This window comes from Cornus florida, unplaced genomic scaffold (assembly GCF_030987335.1).
Source record: "Cornus florida cultivar Cherokee Brave unplaced genomic scaffold, ASM3098733v1 CherokeeBrave_3.0.0_Hap2_Chr06, whole genome shotgun sequence".
Lineage (NCBI taxonomy): Eukaryota > Viridiplantae > Streptophyta > Magnoliopsida > Cornales > Cornaceae > Cornus > Cornus florida.
In genome coordinates, this window is record NW_026775576.1 from 84,369,516 (window position 1) to 84,392,353 (window position 22,838).

The 22,838-nt window shown below is 34.3% G+C and overlaps 3 protein-coding genes across 6 annotated transcripts in view; 1 reads left to right on the plus strand and 2 right to left on the minus strand.

Annotated features, from left to right (window-relative positions):
- The window catches only part of LOC132312466 (uncharacterized), a 34,235-nt gene extending 25,655 nt beyond the window's left edge, over nucleotides 1-8,580 (minus strand). For 2 of the 4 annotated variants that reach the window (XM_059810847.1, XM_059810846.1), the window contains exon 1: nucleotides 873-1,013. Coding sequence is in view for 2 of the 4 variants with exons in the window: in XM_059810844.1 (XP_059666827.1) it covers nucleotides 873-1,061; nucleotides 2,629-2,841 (402 nt within the window). In the remaining 2 variants the exon portion in view is untranslated. Of the gene's footprint in view, nucleotides 1-872; nucleotides 1,062-2,628; nucleotides 4,230-8,238 lie in introns of those variants that run through there. The other 2 variants (XM_059810845.1, XM_059810844.1) reach the window with 2 other exon arrangements.
- Nucleotides 8,581-8,665: 85 nt separating this feature from the next.
- On the plus strand, nucleotides 8,666-12,907 carry LOC132312467 (tRNA (guanine(26)-N(2))-dimethyltransferase). The gene is made up of 6 exons (XM_059810848.1): nucleotides 8,666-9,369; nucleotides 10,203-10,403; nucleotides 10,497-10,596; nucleotides 11,754-11,954; nucleotides 12,095-12,157; nucleotides 12,422-12,907. The coding sequence occupies exons 1-6, from the start codon at nucleotides 8,681-8,683 to the stop codon at nucleotides 12,542-12,544; spliced, it is 1,377 nt and encodes a 458-aa protein (XP_059666831.1). The 5' UTR covers nucleotides 8,666-8,680; the 3' UTR covers nucleotides 12,545-12,907.
- Nucleotides 12,908-13,554: 647 nt separating this feature from the next.
- On the minus strand, nucleotides 13,555-17,533 carry LOC132312469 (superoxide dismutase [Mn], mitochondrial). The gene is made up of 6 exons (XM_059810851.1): nucleotides 17,160-17,533; nucleotides 15,970-16,016; nucleotides 15,742-15,867; nucleotides 15,496-15,552; nucleotides 14,175-14,252; nucleotides 13,555-13,919 (listed from the first exon to the last, which is right to left on the minus strand). The coding sequence occupies exons 1-6, from the start codon at nucleotides 17,443-17,445 to the stop codon at nucleotides 13,827-13,829; spliced, it is 687 nt and encodes a 228-aa protein (XP_059666834.1). The 5' UTR covers nucleotides 17,446-17,533; the 3' UTR covers nucleotides 13,555-13,826.
- Nucleotides 17,534-22,838: the final 5,305 nt, after the last annotated feature.

The following is a 22,838-nucleotide window of genomic DNA, read 5'->3' on the forward strand; positions in this document are numbered from 1 at the left end:
TAGAACGTTATCCATTACCAATATATTATCAAAATATGGAATCTAACAGGCAAACAGCCTGAAAACATGGAAGTTTTTAGTTTTGCATGTATAATATTTCTGTTAGAAAATTTTGATGTAAATCCTCAGACCAAAAAGCAGACAGAGTCTGAAGGAATAGGGAATTTTTGCAATGGTGGTGGCAGTGAAAATAATAGTATGGCAACCGCAAACCCTAGTGGAGGCACTGGCCAATGTGATATGCTGGCAGCCGCAGTTACCGTGGCAATGTCTTTGCCAAAAAAATCCGAGCCTCAACCTAGGAGTGAGCCTTCATGTATGTTCACTTGAATCATGAAGAACAAAGAGATATCCCAAAAGGAGTCAAAGCAAGCACATATACAGAATAAAATTATTCATACGACTGGCTGAAACTACCAAGTATCCCTACCAACTGATTCGGCAAAGCTACTTTTGAAATTAAACGAAAAATGCATCATTTGTTCCCTCAATTTATAGGGATAGGTGAAGATCCACAATAACCTGTTGAAGCATGCAGAAATTTCAACCAGTGTGTATCAGCATTCCGTCCTAGAGAGAATTTAACATTCTGGACACATGTAAGAGGTAAAAGGGAAGTACTAAAAAGATAAATCAATAAATAAAATAAGCCTTTTAGCTTAGCAATATTTCCAGATTAGGTTGACGGAAGGTAAATAATCAAAGAACATCATATAATATACAAGCAATAAAGAAAATTACAAGTTCTAATATATATATATATATATATATATATATGTATGTGCACCTAAATATGCAACTAAATGGAAAATTTAGGTCATCCAGTTCCTTCATTAGATGAAAAAGGGAAAGATCAAGTCAAAAAACAAAACCTGTGCAGGAATATAGTGGACTTCATTTACAAGAAACTTGGAATTCTTATGCTCATGCTCTTCAGCTTTAAGCATACTGCAGATATCTCTGGCCAAATCCTCCTCATAATTTTGATTGCTGACAACAGTCAGATCGATATCTCCATCAGGAATATAGGTTTTCAGTGGCACTGATCCAAATGGAATGGCCTACAAAAAGTGCATAGGGATATTAAATGAATGCTGCTGAGGAAACTAATATAGGCATAATATCTACAATACTGCAGATGCATAATGCAGTCCTGTTAGGTGATTTCAGATATATGCACAGGATCAAGCAAGAGAGTTTCAATGGAATATACTGTTAAACACCGACAAAATTCTCATGTGTTAGAAATAAGAATATAATGAGCTATTTATAGCAATAAACTTTCATGGGATATCAAGGAAGCATGTCAATTCTTCAGATGTTGGAAGCTATATGATGGAGTTCCCCACCAGCAAGTTATAATTCTTAATCCCCTTGATAAATGGAATCCGTGCAAAATTAAGAAAACATTCATCTGACTAAGAAACAAACCACTAGAGATTGAAGAATGGAATTAGCACACGAAGTCAAACCACAGTATTAAAAGCCCCAGGAGTCTTTTAAGAATGAATTGCAATGACAAAGAACACTTGCCAGAAACAATGTTTAAGACTATTGGTAATCCAGAATTTTAAAATAATCAATATTATGTGGCCAAGGTTATTTCAGGTCACCTATTTTCAATCACCCTGTCTGACTATCACGAAGTATTACAAAGACAAAAGAAATGGGCATGCTAGTCATCTCAATGAAGAGACAACTCAGACAACTTATTTTTTTTGGATGCATAACTCAGACGACTTATTCAAGTACTTTTTGGGTAGCATTTTGAGAATAATGCTAACATTTTCTATTAAGACTCCGTTTGTTTGGATGTAAAATATTTTTCAGAAAACATTGTTTTATTTTCTGGTGTTTGGTTGTCAGTAAAATATTTACGAAGAACAAAAATACTAAAATTTTAAAAAAAATAACTTATCTATTAATTTTCGATAAGTTATTTTACATGCCCCACCCGATAGATTCGACTTCAACCTCGACGTAGATTTTTGCCAAACACCGAAAAAGTAAAAATAAAAGAATATTTTACCTAAAAAAAGAAAATATTTTCCAAATAAAATATTTTATGTCAAAACAAACGGAGCCTAAGAGTAAGAAAGATACTTCTATATCCTAAGTGAATGTAGTGTAATCAACCCATGCTATTTGCTGAAATGATGTGTCTTTTCGCAAAAAAGAACCTTGCATTAAGCCCTAATTACTGAGGGCCAGAATGGAGCATACTTGTCACAAAAGATGGTATGTACTGCATGGATGATCAAGACAGTTCGTTGATCTCCTGCCTTTACAAATTCATTTACATTTTAAATGAATAAACAATTGAAAAAACTGCAACTGGAGAACAGCCAACACATCAAGCATGATAATTAAAGTTCTAGTGATATAAGTAATCTACTAACAGGTATCGACGTCATGCAAAAGCTTGGGAACAAACTGCCTCATACCGACTGTAAATTGCCAAGAAAATCTACCTTGTGGAAACTACTGGAAACAGAAAGCACAAAAGTCTAAACTGAACCTAATTGTAAAAGAAGAGTGGCAGGAAACCTACATCAAAAGAAAAGCCTACCCTTAAATTCAACTTCTTCATTGAACAAAATCAATAAAGTAGGGGGAACAATTTCTCACCTCAATTCCATAATAACCTCGAAGTAGCCCCTGAACATAATCAATAATCTCCTTCCTTCTTTGCTCAGAAAATACCGTTGGTTGAACAGTAGATGATATCTCTTGAGTACTTTGCTCGGCTATCAGCCAGCGTTCAGCACCAATTGACAATGGGTGTGGATTAGACAAAGAGGATGTAGAGGAGGATGACAAGCGGTGTTGAAAATTTTCCATAACAGAAAAGAATGAAAGTCTCAGTGCCCAAGAAGAAACCAAGGAAACCTCACAAGCTTAATGCTCAGAAAGGAAATCAATGACCAATGATGTGCAAGACAGCATCAGAAAACCTCAAAAATTCACAGTCCAGTGTATTTGATGATTTCAGCGAGAAACTGAAACAAATTGGTAGATCTTGAGCTAGAAATAGCCCAACAAAAATCTGAAGGGCAAGATTATGAGCACATTGCAATGCAAGAAAATCTTGGATAGGTGATTAGGGATAGAAAATCTAAAAATCTAAAGTTGGTGACAAGTTGAGAAAAATCCAGTCGCTTGGAAAAGAGGTCCAAGATACTTCCATCTTTTAAAGCTTTGAGCATTATTTGTCTTCGTTAAACTACAAGTGTTTTATGGGTAGAAACCAGGGGTATAAAAGCAATTATTATTGAAACTTTGGGAGTTTTTTATAAGGTGACAAATAAGACAAGAGGCTTAAGAAGATGCCCGATTGAAGACAAAAGAAACTAGTGTCTCCTGCTTAAAGTTAAAATCGGAGACAAGCCTTAAGAAAAAGGAAAATTACAGTGGTGAAATAATGAAGAAAAAGGAAAAAGTTCGGTCTCTCCTTAAGAAAATTCAAAAATAAATCTAATAAAGAATTTCAGGGATGACAAGAGAGAAAGGAAGTGCAACAAAAAGGAAAAGAGAACAGATTCAGGGAAATATGGGAACAAATTCTGCGATTGAATAGAGTCTTAACTCTCTAGAAGAAGGTACTAGATTAAGTTTGACATCTAAAGAAAGAGAGAGCATGACTTTTTATTCCCGATGAATTGAAATAATGACTTCTCTCAAAGTTGTTAGAGCTTAACTCTAAAAAAAGTATTCTTTAATTTTTAAAATGCACAAAAAGGAGGATAAAGTAATTATAGCAGTAATGTTGCAGCAGGAAAGGAAATTATGTTGTTTTTCATGTTTACAACTTAGCATGGCTAGCATTAATGACAATTAATGCATGCATACCTATTTTCTCATTTTTGCATCCTTAGCAATTACCAAATATATTCAAATATAAAGATAACTATGAATTTAATACCCCTCCGAATTACCAAGGGAGCGTTTGGATTTAGGAATTTGGGAGGAAAGGAAAGGAAAAGGAGGGAAGATTATCTCATGTGCGGTAAAGAAACAAGGAAGGAAAGGGAAGGAAAATGAAGAAGAATAATGCATAACAAGGATGGATGGAAAGTGGGCCTAGTGGGGCTAGCTACCCCACTCAGAACTTTTTTATTATAAAGTTACCCCCATAAAGATTTTTTGCTGCCTCGAAATGCTCCCACCTCTTTACTATTAATTGTGAATGAGCGCCTTCTCTTTTCCAGCCTCTCTCTCGACTCCCTTTGACTCTTGCCCCCATTCCCCCTCCCCCTGCCCATCCCAACCTCTCCCAATTCCCAGAAAATTCCTAGCTCTGTCAAAAACGGTACGTTGATTTCTTCCCAACTAAGAGGAGGAATAACACTAGCTATACCGCTTTCATTATTCTACTCTCCTACCTCTTGTTATCCTACCTTTCCTTTTCCTCCTGCTTGAACAAATGCACAGAATCACAGGTTACTTTTCTGGCTAATAACTGCTAAATGTACCAATTACAAAAAAATAATAATAATAATAAATAAATAAATAAAAATCTCACTAGTTATCCTAATAAAAACATCAATTTAAAATTCGGAGGGTAATATTAGAATACCGTGAGCTTTCTGGAAAGTCCAAAATTTGGCCATGGATGAGAATATCCTTTTTCACAAGTAACATGGATAGAAATATAAGATCTACTTAACATATACTGTTCTTCAAAAGAAACCCTGAATGCATAAAACTCTTTACTGCTGCTGTGTGTAATTTGATTGATTTCTCAAGTGGTTTGTTCATTTAGAAAGCAAAAAGAGTTTATTCAAGGGTCATGTACTAATACAGTCAACACTTGTTTTGCACCTCATTCTTGTGCTGGGGGATAGAAAATATGTTTACATGATGCTGGAGTCCATAGGATAACTATAGCAAAATAATTTATATGCTAAAAAAATCATCATCTGGTTAGACCTACAAGCAAACAATTATGGGTTGAGTCAAAACACAAAAGTACAAGAGTGACATACACTTTAAGTTAAATTTTACAATAATGCAACCAGTCAACCACAGAAAGATTTTATTTAATTCTTCCACTCCATCCATAAGACCCAGAGAAGTTCGCATAATGTATGTTAATATCTGAAGAGGGAGATCAAGACAAGTTTCTTAAGATTCAAAGGCTTGCTCTGCTTGAGCAGGAGTTTGAGGTTGGACAAGTATAATCTTTTTTTCTTTTTTCTTTTTTCTTTTTTTTCCTCCGGAAGTACAAGTATAATCTTGTGATTGACTAATTTCTAGTACTGCTTGTCTACTTGATTCTCTACTCAAAGACTGTCGAAGTGATGGATTTTCGGAAGTATTTAATGCTAAGGTTTTATGATTCCATAGCTCATGGTTAGATAAGTATTTATGATAAAAATAATTTATATCTTTTTTTTTATTTTTAAACGATAGACCTACATAAGAAATACCAAGCTCTAAAAAATTTTACTTCTTTTTTATTTTATTTTATTTAGGGAAATTGAGATTTAGATTTTTTTTTCTTTTTTCCAAACAAAAGTTGATTCAAATGCAAGGATATATAATTGTGCGAATTTCAAAAATCTCTAATTATTTAAATTTCTCCGCTCAAACACACTCTAATAGTCAAATTTCCGAGGCAGTTTTTCTTCTTTTTTTTTGACAAGTAAAAGTTAATTAGAAGAGCGTTCAAAAGGGGAACGCGTCCCTAATACAAAAAACGAAAGTTAAACCTAAGGACCAATAGAGTCCAAAGATCAACTAAGTCATCAGTCGAGGAGCAAGCGCTTCCTTTCACATAACAGAAAATAGAACAAAGAATATGCATTTTCAAGGTCGCCAAAGACGTTTCCTTTCCTTCAAAATTTCTGCTATTCCTCTCTCTCCATATGCATCACTAAACACAGTGTGGAACTATCCTCCAATAGTTACGAGCGTAGCTTTTCACTGGGCGTCTTCTCCATGCGTTAATCAGTCCCATGGAGGACTGAGGCATTACCCAATGTATGCCAAAAATGCGGAAGATGAGGTTCCAACAATCATACGCCACAAGACAGTGCATAAGAATGTATTCCACAGACTCGCCGTCTGTTTTACATACACAGCACCAATTAACAATAGTGTTGCCTCTCTTCCTCAAATTGTCCAACGTCAAAATCTTGTCCCAAACGGTAGTCCAAACAAAGAATGCGACTCTAAGTGGAGCCTTAGAACGCCATATAGTCTTCCAAGGGAAATCATGACCAACGAAATTAGACAGACAAAAAGAACATGGACCGAACACCAAATCTACTATGGGTGGAAGGGACCGACAAAATGTCATCACTACCTTTACCAACATCTTTCTGTTGATACAACAAATCCAAGAAAACACATACCTCGTCCATCTCCCAATCCTGAAAAAAATGCCTAAAACGCACATCCTACGTAACCCTGCTGCTATCAAGCCGATAATAGTCAGCTACGCAGGCGTGCCTATTTTCGGCAATACTATAAAGTATAGGAAAGGAATAAGACAACAACTGATCTCCACACTATAAATCCTCCCAAAAGCGGACACGCCTACCATCACGAACCTTGAATCTGATGTGTGTGAGGAAAAGACATCCCAACCCTTCCGAATGAAATTTTCTGAGGCAATTTTTAAAAACCATTCAACCGAATAATTTGAAGAATTTAAGCAATTTATAAAGCTTCCTTTTAAGAAGAAAAAAAAAACACTCATTTTTTCCAAATAAATTATTTCATCCAAAATTGGAAATATGCTTCTCATTTCCTTCCATTGTACTGAATGCCTGTTCTAAGTAATGGAATCAACAACATTTATGAAAATATACATATAGATATATACGTAGAAGAATTTAAGTAATTTCTAAAGCTTCCTTTTGAAACAATTACGTGCCGATGCCCATTAAATAAATTAAAAATATATATATATATCCAATGAAATTTCTAGACTCAATTCTTTTCTCAAAGATCCTCAATCGTATCATGCATGCCTGGTAAACCAATAAAATGGTATTTAGCATAGATATTAAAGTTGCAGAACTACACACAACAATGAAAACATCTCATAATGGGAAAGTTGTAATGGGAAGACAATGCAACAATTGTCCAAATTTCAGCAGCATTATTTTGGTCATGCCATAAAAAAGCTCCATTAAAAACTCTCATTTTTGTTCAGAACTGACTACGAACTTTGTTCTAGTAACACTGGGCCAATAAAAAGTAAAAGGCAAAGTGGCAAACATGAAAATAATATACATGCAAACATACACACGTATTTAGTATTGGTGTCCCAACACCTACTGGAAAGAAAAGGAACTGGCGTCCTGGTCTAGCAGTCACTTGGGAGTTGGGGCCATTGTGGAGTTGAAGTCGGAGTTCAAATTTCAACATGTATCCAATATTTACATATATCTGTCTAACAAAACTGGTGAGACTATATATCTATATATATATATATATAGATATATATATATATTTATATATATAGCAAATTGAAATTTTACCCTTTTTGGTTCATGACCTGTTCATTGTTTCAGATTGCTATTGTAAATTGATATTCCAAGCGAATTCAAACCGAACAAAACCTCTGCAATTGGTCTACGATCCCTGTTCAATTACACAACTTAAATAATAACACCTCAATAAAGCTCTTATTTTTCCACTTGATATTGTTGGAAGCTCTTCCCTCCTACCTTCTGTAATGGTCTATGCAACAAGGAGACTTATATGCTTATGTTACTGCAGTTGTCATCTTTCTAACCCCCAACTAACTCATGGGATGTTGGGAAACAATCGCATTGCCCAAAAACATATTCCGATTTTCTTCTTCTTCCATAAGCTAGGTAAATTGAAAAGCATGCAACAGTATGTGTTTAGAAGAGTACTAAACTAAACATACCCGTACCCACCCATTCTCATGTTTTCTTGCAACCAATACATGTAAAACAGGAAACATAAAGAATGAATGATTTATCATATTAAATAGAAGGATAGGCAAATATAAATTATATAATGCAATCATAGTATTGAGAGGAGTACTAAACTAAACACACCGAATCCATTCTCATATTTTCTTGCATCCAATACATGTAAAACAGGTTATGGCTATATTGATACAATAACAGAATTTAAATCAATATTGCTACAATAATAGGAAATATAAAGAATGATGATTTATCATATTAAATAGCAGGATAGGCAAATATAATGCAATCACAATATTTGTAACCTTGAGCTTCAATTTATAAGTACCTCATTGAGTGCCTCAACAGCTTCTTTCTTCTCCTGTGATTTTTCTTCTCACATTGAATAGATTCTACTTCTTTATTTGTATTACTTGAGTTATGAACACGCGAACTTAACATTTTGAGAGAGAGAAAAAGAGGAGGAGGAGATAGAGATCAAAACCCTAACCCAATTATCTACTGCAAACCACACTCCCAGCAATACAATGAAGCACAGAGCACGAATCCCCTGAGCATGTGGGCGTGAATGAAGAGAAACACTTGAGAAACGACCGTTGACGGCTGCGATTGAGTGGGTGGGTTTTTTTTTTTTTTTTTTTGGTAAGGTTTATCATAACGTGCTTGGATGGGATTGGACGGTCAAGGTTGTCTTTTTTGCCATAGTTTTGACTTTTTATATAAGCATCACTGATGAACAAATCATGTAACGCATCTCGACCGTCCATTGTATGGTAGATCGACACGCGTGTGCTACAGCACCCTCAACGTCATCAACAAAACCCGCGAAAATTGGCGCTGCTCGGCCACTTCCAGCCATGACATTTCTGTCCCCTAAAACCCTATCCCCATACCCATTCCTTCACCTTCCTCACAAAACCCAACAAACCCACAAAAACCCTAACCCTAGTAACCCCATTTCTTGCCATAAACCAGAGTACAGGACCGAAAGGGGACTCGAATTCGACATCGGCGACACCTTCTTCCGCCACGAAAGCGCCACCGGCCGTGACCTCGGCGTACTAGCTGCTGCTCTCTACAAAAAATCAAAAGGCAATCTTCGTGTTCTTGACGCTATGTGCGGTTGTGGTGTTCGATCTCTGCGGTACTTGGCTGAGGCAGAGGCTGATTTTGTGTTGGCAAATGATGCAAATGACGATTACAGGAGGGTTATATATTCGAACCTGTCACGGGTATTGAGTTGTGGGGATGATAGGAGGTGGGTGGTGACACATTCGGATGCGAATAGGGTGATGGCGGAGTGTTATCTCCACAAGGATTACTTTGATCTCATTGATGTTGATTCGTTTGGAAGTGATTCCAGTTTCTTGAGGTCTGCATTTTCTGCTCTGAAATTGGATGGGTTGCTGTATATTACTTCCACTGATGGTTACACTTCTGGTGGTCATAGGCCTGAACAGTGAGTGTTATATCACAATTATTTATGAATTTGATACTTCACTTCTCTAGCTTGATTGCTTTTGGAATTTCAATGTTAATTATTCAATTTGAGCTTATTTCATGTTTGATAAATATATAGGGAAGTAGCCTTTTACTAAGAATTGAATGTATGTGTGTGACATAAAAAGTCAATAATAACTTTTGCTTGAGGCAAGAGAATGATTAACCACCATTGGAGGTCACAACATGGGAAAAATACATTTCTAATAAAACCATTGAAATATGATCTCTCATTTTTTATTCAATTCCTGATTCTTTTGTTGCATCACAACAGTTGCTTTGTATGAAGAACGTGACTTAACTTCTATTGTCACAACCTGGACTGATGTGCAAAACCACTGGCCATAAATCTTGTGATACCCCATGAATTACTAAACCAAGAAAGGAAGAGAGTGACTGAGAGGGCCACTCGTTCAAAGACTCTTTGTTCAATGGCTACGTTTGTCCTACACTCTCTCTCTTAGTTTAAACTCTTTCTTACCCTGCTGATTTGGTACATTAAACAATATCTTGATGATTTCCAGTTCTAGAAATACCCTTTGATAGAAAATGTCCTTCTTAACATCTTATTAACAAATTTAGGGTGGTGATTTTGTTTGTTGCCAAAACCCAACAGTGCAATTGTATTTGTGGCATTACTCAACGTAATGACATTGTCTGTTGCCAAAACCCCACAGTGCAGTTGTTTCTGTGGCATTACTCAACCTATATCTTCATTGAGATATTGCATAATTGCTTTGTTTGTGTATTTCACTCAATGGGACAGTTATAATTGTGTTTTTGTTTCTCTAGTTCTTTAGCTTCATATGGAGCATATGTTCGCCCTATGCCATATTCGAATGAAGTTGGTTTGCGAATGCTTATAGGTGGGGCTGTACGAGATGCTTCTGTGTTAGGGTACCGTGTTTTACCACTTTTCTCGTATTACTCGTACCATGGACCTGTGTTTAGAGTCATGCTCCGGGTTAATCGTGGAAAGCTTCTCAAAAGCAGGTGATATTAAATGTGATTCTATTCAAAATTTCAAATCACATTAATTTAGCCCTAGTTATGGTGACCATATATTGCTTTGTTTGTTCATAGCAGGCATTATGGTTTTATCAGTTACTGCACCCAATGTGGGCATTCTCAAGCATTTTTGTGGAATGAACTTGGCCGGATCAAGTGCACCTGCAACAATGCAGATGTATGAACTCAGCAGGATTTACATTCCACTGTTTTATTGTGTTTTAGCCTTTTGTTGACAATTTATTGTTTCTAACACTCAAATGTGATCTTCAAACATATACAGGGGCGGAGCTAGGAATATACATTTGGGTGGTGGTAGGGGTTGGCAAACTAGTAATATAAGATTAAATTTTAAAAAATAATTATAATAATTGTTTTTTTTTTTTTTTCAAAGCATTTTTAATGTATATTTGTAAGAGCATATGTCTTTAAATGATATGAGAAGAAAAATGGAGAGAAGAATAGTTGACATAAATGAGGTTTTCAAGTGTCGCCGTGTCCATGTGTCCTTTTGTTTGGAGATTTGGCACATCATGGATACATGCCCATACCCGACACGCGTACCCAAGTCCATGTAACATAGAGAAAATCTACAAGACCCCTGAGATTGTTTAAAATTAAATTTTAAAAATAGAATAAAATAATTATAATATTTTTTTTCAAAGCATTTTTAATGTTTATTTTTAAAAGCATGTCTATAAATGATATGAGAAGAAAAAAATGAAGAGGAGAATAGCTGACATAAATGAGGTTGTCAAGTGTCAAGAATTCTTTTTATTCTCTCTTTAATTCATAACAAATAATATATATATGCATGTATATGAATATATATATAGATATAAAAAGATAGATATAATATATGAATAGAGTTCTAATATATATGTTGTAGCTAGCAAGGATTACAATAATAATTAACATGTCTTTTACTAGATTTAAATTGATAAATGCAAGACTAAAAAGGCTAATTCAAATCACATTTAATAACCATAGATAGGTAACCATAAAAAGGAATTTATAAAAGTTTTGGTGGGCCAACTTTTATTTCCTACACAAAATCACCATTAATAAGTAAGCATTAATAGAGAGTTGAGAAATATATATATATATATATGGATATGGGCCCTGATGCATATAATTATTTTTTTATGTAATTTGTTCCTTAAAAACATTATCTTCTTGTTAGAAATGAATTAAAAAGAGGATAAAATGAAGAAAATCTACAAGACACCTGAGATTGTTTGTGTCTGATTCTATGTTGCAGGGACATGTCATGTGTGTCTTGATATTTCCTGATTCAATTGAATGGTATTCTGAGTTTCTGTTAGCTCTTTTCAGGTCTCTGGTTCACTTATTGTTTCAGGGCCACTCTGGACAGGACCTCTTCACGATGCTACTTATCTTACGGAAATGCTAAATTTGGCCGAAGCTTGGGGATGGACAGGCAATGGCACAGGAATGGATCTTGAAAAGCTATTAAAACAGATGATCAATGAAAGTGACCCCAGGTTACCATTTGGATACATCAAATTGGATGAGGTTTTTGTGGAGCTCCATCTTTTCCTGCTTTGGCTTCTTGATTTCAATGGATTAATTTACTCTCATTATAAACTGGCCTTTGTGCCTTTTGCTGGTACTTTGTTTTTTGATTTTATCTTTTTCCCCCATTATCATTTCAGGTTGCAAGTCGTGCAAAAATTAATTCTCCTCCCCTTAGGACCATGATGAGCACCATGCACGAGGTTTCTCCTCAAGTCTTAGTAGTCTATTAGGAAGATTTTAAATTTTTATGTGCGTGAATTAAAATTAAGGGTGGTTACCTCGAGTCATTTCAATGTTCCAGTTCATAATATTTTACCATGCTAAATCACTGTGTGTGTTAGCTTTGATCCCACATCCGTATCTCTTCCTGATTATATTGTTTGAATCCCAATTGAAAGCAAAGTGGTTTAGAAGTCCATCAAACTGTTTGACTAAAATTTTCGGTTTGATGGGCATGGTTGTAGGAAGGATATGCTGCTTGTAGATCACACATCATCTCCAATGCAATCAAAACTAACTGCCCGATGGCAGCATGCATTAGGATAGCAAAGGAACTCCAAAGTGCTGAAAGATTGGTGCTAAAGTGAGCTGGCTGTAAAATTTGCGTCTAGTGGCATTGCCACTGCCAAAGCCTGCGGGTCCAGAGAGCTACGGGAAGAAGGAAATGTGCACCTCAGATTATAAGCTCAACGTCATGCTTGCTGAAGACCATTTGTGATCATGAACGTTCAATCTCCCACCTATAAAAACAGATGGGAAGCCAGATGACTCAGGAGTTACTCCTCACATCTCCTTGTAATAGGCTCATATTATAATAGTGGAGCTTACACTTCACAAAATAGTTTGTTTCCCGGCATTGAATCCGGGACTGATATAAGACATTTGTTTTAGATAAACGATATCTCTGTGAATGAATTAAAGCAATTGTAGGAAGTAACTGCTTTAGATGACATTCGTGTTGCCATGCTTAGAGATTCCATTGCATAGGAAATACTTGGTGAACCAACTCAAATGTTCACCAGCAGCAAGACCATTCACATGATGGTGAGCTTGAAGGTTCTCTCAAGAAGGAATGGATTTTTTTCAGGGTCACGTTCACTAAGCAAGGATAATGAAAATATTTCATTTACTGGTTCAAAGTAGATAAAGATTGCTTACTGAACTTGAACCAATCAATAAATTAGAATTCAATTGCTCATTCTTGGTGCAGCAGGCAATGCCTGGTCAAAAACATTTTCTTATCTAGAAAATAATCCTAGTTATATTTATTTCATTTTTTTCCAGCTAATTGTGTTGGTGCTAAACTCAGCCACTTATTGACATCAAATTAGGAAATACAGGCATCCATGGAGAAATTTCAGGCATGAGCCCAACAAAGCAACATGCTGATTCCACCATGCTGTTTGCTGTTTGCTGTTTGCTGCTCAAATTCGACACTCCCCGTCAGTGATCGTGATGCTGTAATCTCAAAGCATCTAATAACCATCATAACCATGTCATCTTAGACTTTTAATATACATATATGAATGATAAACATATTTCAACACTAGCTTGACAAGCAAATTTTTGCAATTTAGGGACCATCTATATACCAATATTAAAGTAGAAACATAATAGGAGTCATTTGATTAGAACAAAACACATCTCTGGGCAACCAGATACAAAAAAAGCACAAAGAAGGAAATTTTATATGGTAGGATATCCAGAGAGCTACAGAAGTCAGAGCTCATATAACATGTTATTCAGTTTCCAAATATGGAATCCATCAACAAATATGGGAACTCTCACATATAAACATCAATTTATTCCCGCTAACCACCTGAAGAGAGCGTAAACTCTTCTGAAGCCAGTCACGGATAATTCATTTCTTCAAGGGCACTCTTTTTCATACACTTCACCAGCATATTTCCAGTTCATGACCTTCCATATATTCTTTAGGTAATCCGGTCTTACATTTTTGTACTGCATCATGAAAAAGAACAAATGATTAGACCACTCATGGGAAGGGCAACAAATCAAGGAAATATCTGCAGATTCAAATAGGTGGGTGTGGGGGAATTTATAAGGTACATCTCATGAAACCTCTTTCATGGATGGCATCGCCGATGAGTACATCATGAGAAAATATATAGATATCTTAGCATTGCACAATCATTGCAAAATCCTAATACAATGAAACAATTAAATGAGTATGCAAAACTCAAGACAAAGAATTACCTGCAAATAGTATGCATGCTCCCAAACATCAATTCCAATCAAAGGAACTAAAGTTGGTCCTTTAGTTACCAGTGGGTCCTGTAACAATAGTTCTGAAAATTATTAATACAGCAACGTAATTCCGTTTCAGTAAGAATATTACTGATGTAAATTAAACAATCTAAAAGACAGTAAAAAGCACATCGACTACATAATAAAACAATGCTACAAAGATCCACCACCAAACTCCTCCTTCCCACCAGGGATGTAAAAGATACATGAATCGAAGGTCTGATATCTCAGCCCAACCTAACCTTCCAACTGGGTCAAACCAGGGTTCAATTCTCTGAACTCAAGTTAGAACGATCGAATTGGAATTCAGGTTACTTTCTGAGTTGATTCAGATCAGTTTCTGACCTCCACATCAAATAAAAAACTCATTGTAAAACATAAATTAAATAAAATAAAATAAACAAAAAGATGATTAACTACATTCTATTTGAATTGCAAGAGGACGGTGGAACAAAATCTCCATCATGGTCTAATTGCATGGTGTAGTAAAATTTATATAAAGTCAAGTTGGGATTTGTATTAAGTTTAGCTTGTCCATGCAAGTTAGTTTGTGATGCCTGAGATCTCAACCAGTATAAGATTTGGATTTTTCACCCCACCCCACCCAAAAAACGAAACCCCTACAAACATGCAATCCCTTCAAAAACATTAATATTCTTCTATGCAGGCCATTTATTCCCTAAGGCACGAAAACTTTTCTGAACTATCAACCAATTATTACTCTATTGTTTCGAAGCCATTACACAGTGGTAAAAGTAGGAGGATGCCATGAATTAGCTCTAGGAAGAAACTTGAGTAAATACGCACAGTTTACACAATAAAATCTTGTTGTTCTGTAGCATCATCTAAAACGTTAGAACCCATCTTAAAGAGGCTGACAACTCAAATATCCAACCCACAAGTAAATTGTGTAGTTTGGAGCCGTTATACCAAAATGGCATAGTCCCATCACATGATTCCAAGATCTGTGGCAGTACAAGTTGAGCAGTCCAACAGGAGTGAGCAGAACTAATATTCTCTTTATTTATATTACTCATTTTCTTTGTTCATTCCAGTAACTTAAATGGCATAGTCCCGTCACATGATTCCAAGATCTGTGGCAGTACAAGTTGAGCAGTCCAACAGGAGTGAGCAGAACTAACATTCTCTTTATTTATATTACTCATTTTCTTTGTTCATTCCAGTAACTTAAAAAATCATTATCCAGTAAGCAAAACTACGGTAGCAAAATGATCGCCATCAAATTTCATGGCAAAATTTGTATCTTTACCTGGTTTGCAGTGGTTTCAATCACAAGTTTTTTCAATTCTTTGTCCAGGCCAAGCCACTGCCAAGATGAAAACATGAAAGAAAAAAAGGAGGAAAAAATAAAAAATAAAAAACAAAAACAAAACAGAAAGGAGAACAGTAAAAATAAATAAAGGAAGGAAGAACTAACTTCCAAGGAATCCAACAAATAATAATAAGTGTAATGAATAAATGATGCTTCGGAATATTAAACAGCTACAGCACTTACCACCCATCCGGAGCCCTGTAGAGCAGCACCTTCAGCATTCATCTTTTGCACCAATGTGTCCAGAGAACCAAAGTGTGTGTCGACAGCCCAACCCAAAGAACCCTTTGGAGGCTCACCACCTCCTTCCTGCAATAAGATTTGAATATTAGCCAAAAACTTGTGTCCAGGCTCTTAAATGAAAGTAGTATTGTCAACAGAAGTCCAGAAAAGCTCAGGACATAAACTTACGTGAACAGGAGCAAGATTCTTCCAGAAAATCGAGTGATTGACATGACCTGCTTGAAAACATAAATCAGTTCATGTGTGTGTGTGTGTGTGTATAACCAAGGAAAATAATTAAGCACTAAACAATAATAATAACAACAATTCCTACCAGAGATATTTAAAATAAAATTTTATTTACCTAAAAGAAAAAGGAAAATTACATAATAGAAAATGGAAAAGCAAACTGCCATTCATAGCGGATTTCCTTATGCTTATATTTCGGAAAGTATTGACTATGTTCACAAATCAAATACTTGGTAACTATAACAGATCCATGATATCAGCGAAACACATTTAACAGATTAGAAAAAGGGAGAGTGAGCAGTATTGGAAGATCTTACTTAGCTTGTGTTTCAAACTTTCACTAGCAATCTAAGTTGTTCAACGCATATTGACATGATTAAAAAGTGTCTTTCTTCTCTAAAGAAGCAACTTATGGTGGCTTTCTATGAAGAGGCTTACATTTTAAAAGTATCACGTATTTATGCTTAACATGCACCCACTATTATCCGAATTGGCTCTCAATTGTTGTATAAATCAGCCAAGACTGTATAAGCAGTCATAGTTCTGACTCATGTAACAACACATCCACATATAATCTCCAAAAAACTAAATTGCCACTTGAAATATTGTCATGATCTTTACATATTGGTTCCCTTTGAATGGGTTGATTGTCAACTGGAAAATCAATTGAGCCAAGATACAGAGTACATACCGAAAAAGAAAAAAGAAAAAAAAAAATGATGCAGGCCAACTAATGCAATTAAATTTTGTCGAAATATTAGTATATGTGTGTATAATATTGGTCATTTAGTCAATTTTGTTCGAATTACTTTAAGTACTCTTCAATGCCAATCAAGTGAATTGGGTCACTCTCTTTCATTCCATCTGCTCGTTCCATAACCAGCCATTACTTGGAATCCATCTTCACTTAACCACTTTCTGATTTTATCAGCAATTTTCCCAATAAATGGTGATTGGTGAGTGCAGAATTTCATTCCCAATAGCGTATTCTTATTTCATTTCTCTTTCCTTTTTCACATTTCTCATCAATCATATAATTAACAAGAAGTAATCCAATTATAACTCAATAACACAATAAACACATAAAATATATGTAAGATCAACAAATATGAAGCTAGAAATGATAGAACCTCCGCCATTGAACTTGATGGCACTCTGCAATTTGACAACCGTTGATGAATCACCCTTGACCATGGCCTCGTGGAGCTGCTCGAGAGCTTTGTTGTAGTTGGTAATGTAAGTCTGGTGGTGCTTCTGGTGATGAAGCTGCATGATGTCTCCGCTGATGGCCGGCTGTAAAGCGCCATAGTCGTAGGGGAGATCGGGAAGCGAGAAGGTTTGCAGGCCGCGAAGTTGCTGAAACCCTAGCCCTAGTCCGCCTAGGGTTTTTCTGGCGACGAGGGTTCGAAGGGCCATCTGGAGTCCACCAAATGTTTCTCTGATCAACAGATGAGGCAGTAGTGAGTGTAGGTTAAATGGAGTAAAGCCCTTTATCAAGTGAAAGAGAGAAGTTAAATACAGTGATTGGTTCTAAATTTTATTCATTTCTGTGAGCGGATCTGAAGCGAATTCGAATATTTTCTTTTCTTTTCTCCTTTTTTTAAAAAAATAAAAATAAATAAATTTTTAAAAATATTTGAAAAGGGTCAAGGGGAAAGAGGATGAAAGGAAGTGACATGAGAGCATGGATGGCAATTTCCTCCAACTCGCTGGATTTTTATCCCGTTCCGTTCCTAATGAGGCAGATTTGGTAACTCCATCAATGGGTTTGGGTTCGGGTGGGAGTGGATTTAGTGATGCCCCCACCCCAGCCCCGCCCCGACCCCGATTATATATATATATATATATATATATATATATATATATAATTTAAGTGTTCATTAATATATTTTGATTAAATATTCGTTAGAATTACTACTTACTAAAATTTTACAATTGTGCACGTGATTCAATCTTAAAAAATTCAAGATCTTAATATTATATCCCAAGTTCAGTAATTAATTCAACAGTTTCAACTTTACCGCAATTAAACGGAGTATGCGGGGCGGAGTTGGTATTTTGTCTACCGGAGTAGAGGTTGGAATAGTATACCAATTATAAACACGTCTCGGAGTTGGAACGGAGTTGGTATGACGAATTTTTTAATAGGGCGGAGTAGGGTTTAGCCAACTCCATCCCAACTTCGCCCCATTGCGATCCCTACATAAGAGAAGAGTATGCATCCATCCTTTAGTACATCTTGTGTAATTAGCCTAATCTCAGATTTGAGGAATGTAATTTACTGTTAAAAAGATGTTTCTCTTTGATGACTAGGGGTAAAATTGGCACTATGTTAATCTCAAAAAAAATATATACGTATATAGTTCTTTTGGTTGAGTGGAGTGGAGAAGGGGGTGGTGACACTTTTTTTTTTTCGGCCCTATTTAGTGACACGTTTGGTAAGAGTAGAGGGAGTGGGTATTTTATAATTGATTAAGGGTAATAATATCAATTTATATAATAATATATTACACTTATTTTGCTTTTACCTCCCCTTGGTTAAACCGAATTAGTCGTTTTTTGATTCGACTCGGTTCCAAGCCTAATGTTCGAGCTTCGGCTTTAATTTTTTAGATTCTTCCGAAGAAATACCAAATCAAACCATTTGCACCCTTAGATAGTCCAATGTGGGCCAGGAACCATGTGAGAGAGTCAATTTGGGCACGGTTACACACATTGAAAGGTTAAATTTGAATCAAATCCAACCATGAAAGACTATAACAAACTAGAAATATTAAAAGTCAATATTTAGCAGATGCCTCTTGTAGTATTTTTTTATTACACTGTAATGAATGAATTTTTAAATTTACCTTTTATTTTGAAATGATGGGATCCACAACGTTTATCCTTTATAAAGTAACGGAGTTTTTTTTTTGCCAATTCCTTTAGTTTAGTCGGGCTTATGTGGGTACAAACATGGTGTTCTCCCTTTAATCATCACATTCACGCGCTTTTGTATTTTTCATAACCATCACGCGGTGTCTATGAAAGAAATAAAAATCTAATCAGCCAAATGTGGTAGCGTCTCACTCCTCAAACCATCGTCACATTCATCTAACCATCGGTAATCCTACGAGCTCCACCACTGCTGGAAATTAAAAAAATTACACAATATTTGTGGTAGTGTATAATTTACACAAAAAAATATTTTAACAAATTACTGAAAATGCTCTAATAAAATATGCATTAATGTTGCCAGCTGGACATCCATAGTAGGTTCTGCCACCAAAAGTATGGGCTAAATCTATTGGTGCAATTGTCATTTTTCAAAACGAAATATAGTACGTTAGGTTTTGAAACGGAACAAGAACTAAAATAAAAATATGAACAACTAATGTTAAACGGAGGAAGTATTTTACTTATTTATTTTGTCTAGTTTTGGACTCTCAGAACTCAGAATGATGAGAAATAAAGGGAAGAAGGGAAGGGATTGGTGTGGACATAGAAAAAAAAAAAAAAAAATCAATTCATCATGTCTTCCCTCTAACTTTTCCATGCACCAAACATGAGAACTTGTTTAATCCATTATCTCTTCTTTCCTACCGTCCGTTTTCCTTCCTAACAAACACAGGAGCAAAATCATTATCACTGTCCTAAGATTACAATCCAAAACCCCTCGTTTTGTTTCTTTATCTTTTCTTTCGCTCGTTATTTTTAAACTCTGAAAAATAAAATTTGTTTATGACACTCTTTATTATGAAGGCTTATATTGAGTCAAACCACTCAAATCCAATTTGAACGTGTTTTGTGTTATGTTACATAAACATTTTAAAAATAGATAACACAATTATTCAAACATGAAATGGAATACGTGTCCAATATTTTTATTAAGCATGCACAAAAAAAAAAAAAAAGGGTAATGAATGTGTATGCTATATACAGACATTCTTTTATTCTAAACATAAAATAAAATTATTAATAATATAAATATTCAACAGTGTTCATGTCCTATTTAAATTCATAGGGAAAATTACATATAAATGGAGTCAAAGTTCCATATTTACTTAGAGACTGAGTCAAAGTTCCATATTTCTCTAAAATGGATTGTTGAGGTGGCACATGGTTTTTTACTGTTTAGAAATTGTGGTGCCTAAAATACCCTTCTTCGAAGGTACTACTTTTTCTTCGAAGGTATTACTTTTTTGAACTGAAGGTACTACTTTTTGGTATCCAGGTACCATGTTTTTTAAACACCCGCGAAAGTACTACTTTTTCTCCGAATGTACTACTTTTTTGAACTGAAGTTACTACTTTTTTATTAGGAAAGGGCATTTTAGGCACCACAATTTTCTAAACAGTAAAAAACCATGTGCCACCTCAGCAATCCATTTTAGAGAAATATGGAACTTTGACTCAGTCTCTAAGTAAATATGGAACTTTAACTCCATTTATATGTAATTTTCCCAAATTCATACCTAACACATGGATGAAGGTTCAAGTAACAAAAGTTTTGACAGTTATTTATTTACAATTTAAAAAAAAAAAAAAAAATTTGTGGTCATTTTTTTTTTTTTCCCCTTTTGCAATAAAATATAGACATCATTATTTCAATATGATACTCCCTCTGTCTCATATTAGTTGTTCACATCAAAAACTTTGACTTACTACCACCTTTTATCTTTAAATCATTTGATATCATTTTTTGTTATATTCCTTATATATATACTTATATACTACCTCTATACGATATTAGATGTCTATTTCGAAAATTTTGTCAAAGTTTTTGAAAAAGACATCTAATATGCGACGAAAATAGTAATATTTTGTTATTTGTAAACTATTATCATGACGGGTCTCATTATCCAATAACTTGCGCTCTCATTAGCCAATATCTTGCCTCAACCATAAAATAAGAAAATTGTCAATAGTTCTTAATGAGAGAGATTATTATTAGATGATCTTAGCCGTCATTCACTTGGCGGTACACTTCAATCAAAAATCAAAATTATTGTTCTATTTTCTTTGTAACATATTATTACACACTTATTATGAGTCCACTTTTATTGATCATCGTGTCTGAGTTGGGATAGTCCACCAAGTGTTGTTGGTTTAGAAAACAATCTATGCATAAAAACTCATTTGGGAGCACTTTATGATAAATTAATTTTTAATTTTTATTCATTATATTTTTTTCCGTAACAAGTTAAAAATAAATGAGGTCAACAAAGACTGAAACTCTTTGTTGTATTTACTTATGATAATTTGGTTTAAATAATTGCAATTAATTGTTACTAAGAATATTAAGAAAATGACTAAAAAGCGAAAGAGTCTTAACTTACGATAAACTCAAGGAAATATGAAGAGTATGATTTAGTTTTAAGTTTGAGAGATAGTAGTTTTATTGTGCAAGCAATTGATATGTAAAAAAGGTTAATAAATTACAAAGTTCAAAACAAATATAATGTTATAACAAGTATTGAGGTGCAAGAGAATTTAAAAATTTATAATAAGTCCAAAATATATGAGATTGTTGAGAGAGAAAATGAAATGGTAAAAAAAATAAAATAATAATAAGATAAAACTTTTCCATTTCAAGGAAACTTGTATTAAGTTGTTAACCAATAAAAGAACAATTGTATTTATTTGATAATTAATATGAAATATACAAGACATAATTAATATGAAATATATAACTAATATAACGAGATCACTTGTATGCGGCTCTTCTTTTATTGAAGGCCCTAGGCGATTACTTTATGGTTAGGTCCCTCCCTTTCATTATACCACGTCATCGTTTTAACAATCGCAATAAATAATTTTTTATAAATAATAATAGATGTCGAGAACAATTAATCTAAAAATATAACACTTTCTCTAAATGTATTTGATAATTAATACAATAAATAAAGCATAATTAATACACTACAAGAAATATATAAATAATATAATGAGATCACTTGTACCGAAGTCTTCTACCATTGGAGGCCTTAGGCGATTGCTGTAATTGCCTTGTGGTTAAGGGACAGACAGATGTTAAAAACAATTAATCTAAAAGTATAATCCTTTATGTTGTGTTAAAAGAAAGTGCGTAATAGTTGACAATCAATGAAGGTGTGAAAGTTAAACAATATATATATATATACATATATAAATGTGTATATTTATTCCAATCTATATTTATTTATTGCATAATAAATCTCAACCCCATCCCCTTATAAAATAGCTAAAAATATCCAGACTGATTAAATTACCTCCAAACTTTTTTATACAATTCAAGCATAATGTCAACTTTATCCTGTTAGGGCAAAGCCTAGAATATTCATTTGGGCCCGAACTAGTAATATAAATATACATTTAAAAATAAAATAAAATAATTGTGCCTTTAAAAACAATAAAAAAAAAATAATAATAATTGTGCCTTTCAAAAAAAAAAAAAAAAAAAATTGTAAGGATTTTTTAATACATTTTTAATGTATATTTTAAAAATATGTCTATAAAATGGTATATAAAATAAAAAAATACATAAGAATAGTTGACAACATATAAATGAGCTTGTCCTTCTCTCCTCTCTTTAACACATATGGAGTAACAAACAATATACATTTAAATATATATGAATAGAAAACTAATAAGCAAAAAAACAAAATTAGATTAAAGCAAATATATATATATATATATATATATATATATATAGAAAAACTAATATATATGTTGTAGTCAACAAGGACTATAATAATAATTAACATATTTTTTTTATTTAAAAAGAAGACTAAAAAGGTTCATTCAAATCCTCCTTAATAAACCATAGATAGGTTACCATAAAAAGAAAA

Bases quoted from the DNA above. Each gene is read 5' to 3' on its own strand.
- LOC132312469 (XM_059810851.1), bottom strand. From the start codon at position 17,445: ATGGCCCTTCGAACCCTCGTCGCCAGAAAAACCCTAGGCGGACTAGGG. The intron at 16,017-17,159 runs GTTCTATCATTT...GTTTTCAAGCAG, and splicing joins CATCAAGTTCAATGGCGGAG to GTCATGTCAATCACTCGATT. The intron at 15,868-15,969 runs GTAAGTTTATGT...ATCTTATTGCAG, and splicing joins AGAATCTTGCTCCTGTTCAC to GAAGGAGGTGGTGAGCCTCC.
- LOC132312467 (XM_059810848.1), top strand. From the start codon at position 8,681: ATGGTAGATCGACACGCGTGTGCTACAGCACCCTCAACGTCATCAACA. The intron at 9,370-10,202 runs GTGAGTGTTATA...TTGTTTCTCTAG, and splicing joins GGTGGTCATAGGCCTGAACA to TTCTTTAGCTTCATATGGAG. The intron at 10,597-11,753 runs GTATGAACTCAG...AGCTCTTTTCAG, and splicing joins GCACCTGCAACAATGCAGAT to GTCTCTGGTTCACTTATTGT.